This window comes from Sprattus sprattus, assembly GCF_963457725.1.
Source record: "Sprattus sprattus genome assembly, chromosome: 12".
Lineage (NCBI taxonomy): Eukaryota > Metazoa > Chordata > Actinopteri > Clupeiformes > Clupeidae > Sprattus > Sprattus sprattus.
This window is the reverse complement of record NC_137910.1, coordinates 3,158,369-3,163,368: the sequence shown is the minus strand read 5'-3', so window position 1 is coordinate 3,163,368 and position 5,000 is coordinate 3,158,369. Positions and strand designations below refer to the sequence as shown.

Genomic DNA, 5,000 nt, shown 5'->3' with positions numbered 1-5,000 from the left:
AGAGAGAGAGAGAGAGAGAGAGAGAGAGAGAGAGAGAGAGATGGAAAATGTGTGTGTGAATGTGTGAATGTGTCGTGTGTCTGTGTGAATGCCTGTGTGCGTGTGAGTGTGTGTGTGTGTGTGTGTGTGTGTGTGAGAATGCATGTGCATGCCTGTCACATTCCACATGAGAAAGAAAGCGTGAAAGTGTGTGTGTGTGTATGTGTGTGTGCGCGCGCGTGTGGGTGTGTGTGTGAACAAGAGATAGACAGAGTAAGGTAGAGTAAGAGAGAGAGTGAGAGAGAGAGAGAGTGAGAGGGAGAGAGAGAGAGGGAGAGAGAAAAACAGAATAGATGGGTTGCTGTGTGAAACCTATCTAGTGCATCTATTATGTCTGCTCTTGTGTGTGTGTGTGTGTGTGTGTGTGTGTGTGTGTGTGTGTGTGTGTGTGTGTGTGTGTGTGTGTGTGTGTGTGTGTGTGTGTGTGCTCTTGGTCAGTGCTGTGTTGTGCTACGCTAGGTCTGCTGCTCCTGAGCTATTCTATGCACTATAAACACAAGAGCCACAGCGCAGGACAGAAACCCTACTCTTATCCTAATTCACGTACGGCAGGGAAAGGAAATACTTAAGCCATAAGACACATAGTGACCCTTACTCTGAGTAGTTTTAGTATATGGCAATATGTTTACTCGTGTGTGTGTATGTGTAAATGTATGTCTGTCTGTGTGTTTATGGGTGTGTTTTTTATGTTTGTGTAGGTGTATGTGTATGTGTATGTGTATGCGTATGTGTATGCGTATGCGTATGCGTATGCGTATGCGTATGTGAATATGTATGTGTGTGTGTATGTGAATGTGTATGTGTATGTGTGTGTATAGGTGTATGTGCATGTGTATATCTGTGTGTGTGTGTTTTGGTCCTGTGTATGTGTATGTGTGTGTTTAGGTGTATGTGTATGTGTATGTCTGTGTGTGTGTTTTGGTCCTGTGTATGTGTATGTGTGTGTTTAGGTGTATGTGCATGCGTATATCTGTGTGTGTGTGTGTTTTGGTCCTGTGTATGTGTATGTGTGTGTTTAGGTGTATGTGCATGCGTATATCTGTGTGTGTGTTTTGGTCCTGTACCTTTTGCGAGGCCAGGTACTCCATGCCCCGGGCCACCTGGTAGGTGCAGGACACCAGGTCCTTGAAGGTGAGCTGCTCGTCCGAGTCGCGGCTGATGTCGTACGAGTACTCCATCCCCGGAGGCCGCCGCGCCCGCAGGTACTCCCTCAGGTTCCCCTTCGACGCGTACTCCACTATCACGTACAGAGGGCCTGCAGAGAGAGGAGGGAGAGGGAGGGAGGAGGAGGAGAACAGAGGGATGTGGAAAGAAGAGAGGAAGGAGAGGGAGGAGAGGGAGGGAGGGAGGAGGAGAGCAGAGGGATGTGGAAAGAAGAGAGGAAGGAGAGGGAGGGAGGGAGGGAGAGGGGGAGAAAGAAGAGAGGAAGGAGAGGGAGGGATGAGGGAGGAGGAGGAGGAGAACAGAGGGATGTGGAAAGAAGAGAGGAAGGAGAGGGAGGAGAGGGAGGGAGGGAGGAGGAGAACAGAGGGATGTGGAAAGAAGAGAGGAAGGAGAGGGAGGGAGGGAGGGAGAGGGGGAGAAAGAAGAGAGGAAGGAGAGGGAGGAGAGGGAGGGAGGGAGGAGGAGAACAGAGGGATGTGGAAAGAAGAGACACAGTGAGAATGGAAGGAATAGAATTATTTCCATTGACTGTATCTGTTCTTCTTCATATTTGCGCTTCTGTGCTCTCTCCTTCTCAATGCTGGATGTGTGATTCTGTGTGTGTGTGTGTGTGTGTGTGTGTGTGTGTGTGTGTGTGTGTGTATGTACCGTCTTGCGTGCACGCCCCAAGCAAGTTAATGATGTTCTTGTGTTTCCCAATCATCTTCATCATCTCCATCTCAGAGACCAGGTCCGACAGATCCTTCTCTGTGGCGTCATCTGGGAAGCAGGGAGAGAAGGAACGATGCACGCGTAAAGACTTGCCCACTTAAATAAAGGGATAAAGGGGAAAGAGAAAAAACAAGGACAAACTCCATGGTTAAAACAGTACACCATTAAATGCACTGAATAGTTGTTTTTGCCACGAGAAAAGAGCGACAGAGAGAGAGAGAGAGAGAGAAAGAGTACGAGAGAGAGAGAGAGAGAGAGAGAGGGAGAGAGGGAGAGAGAGAGAGAAAGAGAGACAGAGAGAGCGAGAGAGAGAGAGAGAGAGAGAGGGAGAGAGAGTCCCATCCCTTCATTTAATGGCAGTGGGACAATGTGGTGTCCGCTTACTGTGAGCCGAGGTCCACAGAAGAGCCCTTTCAGTGCACAGCCAATTAAAAGCAGTTTGTTTAATTCGGGGTAATTGTCCCACGGGACAGGCTCCCCTTTCATTAACCAGCCCCAGCCACTGCCTGCATCTCATCGGCCGCATTCCTCTCCTCCGCTTGTCCCTCGTTCTTTTGAACTCTCCTCCCATGGCCCTGAGAGGTGTCCTCCCTCGCTAAAATGTTCCTGCCGCTAGGCTAACCTTCGGAGACGTCCAACCCAACTACCCCCCAACCGCCCCCCCCCACCCGAACCCCCCCTCTTTCTTTCTCCTTTATTAATTCTGGGCCTGTCTTCTTTTCCCTCTCTCCCCCTTCACTCCCTTTCTTTCTCCTTGCCCCCCCCCCCCCCCTCCCTATATTACTGGTCTTTGTGCAGGTGTGGAGAGAGTACTGTATGGCTATTGAGACTCGGGGTCAACTATGTGCCCCCGTCACCCCCGTCACCCCCCCCCTCTCCCTCCACCCATACCCCTGCTAGCGTCATTCAGCACCAACAAATAACCCCCGCGCAGGGCCTCACACTATAGCAGGCGCTGAGCTGACGACCCAGACCCAGCCAGGGCCCCCCACCTCTGACGACCCACACCCAGCCAGGGCCCCCCTCCTCTGGGCTTACAGCAGCCTGCACCCAGCCGGGCCTGGGTGAAAGTGGGCCACTGCGTCTGAAGCCACATAGGGGCTCCAGATTTACTGCAGCGGAGGGGATCGCTTTATGACTCGACCCTTCTGACTAGCATCTGGAAGTGTGTGTAGCTTGTCGAAGCTTAGTGCGTCACAACAAACAATTACAAAATGATGGAGGAACATTCATAAAGCTCTCTAAGGACCTCACCTCCTCCTCCTCCTCATATAAAGCTCTAGGACCTCACCTCCTCCTCCTCCTCCTCCACCTCCTCCTCCTTCTCATATAAAGCGCTCTAAGGAAGCACTCTTCACACTCAAGTTCTACTTTGGTCATTTAACTCAAATTGTTGTATTCTTTTTTCACATTTAGCACCACAAAATTATACATAAAATGATTTTAACATACAGTAGAAATATTGTATATGTGCAGAGCTTATGCTGCTGCAAGAAAGTACATACTCAAATGCTTCTCATTAGACACGTTATTAAACTGAGAGCCTGCATAGCTTGCATAGCTTGCATAACCACCGCACTGATCCATGTTTGTGTTAAACAGACAACTTTTATTTCAACTAACAAAAGCAGAAACTATTCGTTTAGGATTTGATCCGTCTCCAGAAATATATATATAGAAGAGACTAGCTGTGTGTGTGTGTGTGTGTGTGTGTGTGTGTGTGTGTGTCCTCACCTTTGAGCATCTTGCAAGCTACAGTGACGGCCTCCTTGGGCTTGTCTTTATCGATGCCCAGAGCCTCGGCCATGACCACCTGTCCGAAGCAGCCCTCGCCTAACGGCTTCCCCAGCGTGAGCCTGAGAGAGGAAACACACACCACGTGTCAACGCACTCCAACACACACCAACACACAAGTGAACACACCCCCCAACACACGTGTGCACATATTGAGATGCACGTGAACACACACATTTGCACACACAGGCCAACTGGCAAATGTCAGCTCAAATGGAATCGTGTAAAACTCCACCGCTGACTACATTTAAAGATGGGACAGAAGGGGGCACTTCAACTGGGGTGAATGAGGTGAGGTGCGAGTGACGCTGAGTCCTGAGAGCTCCAGCATCGCTGCGTACGCTCCTTCACGGGTTTGTCCCTTACGCCCATCTTACTCACACCTCTGTCTCGTTCACCCCTCTATCTCCCTTACGCCCATCTTACTCACACCTCTGTCTCTTCCACCCCTCTATCTCCGTTACGCTCTCTCACTCACACCTCTGTCTCTTTCACCCCTCTATCTCCGTTATGCTCTCTCACTCACACCTCTGTCTCTTTCACCCCTCTATCTTCCCTTACGCTCATCTTACTCACACCTCTGTCTCTTTCACCCCTCTATCTCGTTCACCCCTCTATCTCCGTTACGCTCTCTTACTCACCCCTCTATCTCGTTCACCCCTCTATCTCCGTTACGCTCTCTCACTCACACCTCTGTCTCTTCCAGCCCTCTATCTCCGTTACGCTCTCTTACTCACACCTCTATCTCGTTCACCCCTCTATCTCCGTTACGCTCATCTTACTCACACCTCTGTCTCTTTCACCCCTCTATCTCCCTTACGCTCATCTTACTCACACCTCTGTCTCTTTCACCCCTCTATCTCGTTCACCCCTCTATCTCCGTTACGCTCTCTCACTCACACCTCTGTCTCTTTCACCCCTCTATCTCCGTTACGCTCTCTTACTCACACCTCTGTCTCTTTCACCCCTCTATCTCCGTTACGCTCTCTTACTCACACCTCTGTCTCTTTCACCCCTCTATCTCCGTTACGCTCTCTTACTCACACCTCTGTCTCTTTCACCCCTCTATCTCCGTTACGCTCTCTTACTCACACCTCTGTCTCTTTCACCCCTCTATCTCCGTTACGCTCTCTCACTCACACCTCTGTCTCTTTCACCCCTCTATCTCCGTTACGCTCTCTTACTCACACCTCTGTCTCTTTCACCCCTCTATCTCCGTTACGCTCTCTTACTCACACCTCTGTCTCTTTCACCCCTCTATCTCCGTTACGCTCTCTTACTCACACCTCTGT

General features: G+C 50.2%; 1 protein-coding gene across 1 annotated transcript in view; it reads right to left on the bottom strand.

The window, feature by feature from the left end:
- The window catches only part of fgfr2 (fibroblast growth factor receptor 2), a gene marked incomplete at both ends in the record, with an annotated part of 33,045 nt that overhangs the window by 13,986 nt on the left and 14,059 nt on the right, over positions 1-5,000 (bottom strand). Inside the window, 3 exons of the mRNA XM_080848551.1 lie at positions 1,104-1,294; positions 1,852-1,962; positions 3,649-3,770. Coding sequence (XP_080704677.1) covers positions 1,104-1,294; positions 1,852-1,962; positions 3,649-3,770 — 424 coding nt within the window. The remainder of the gene's footprint in view (positions 1-1,103; positions 1,295-1,851; positions 1,963-3,648; positions 3,771-5,000) is intronic.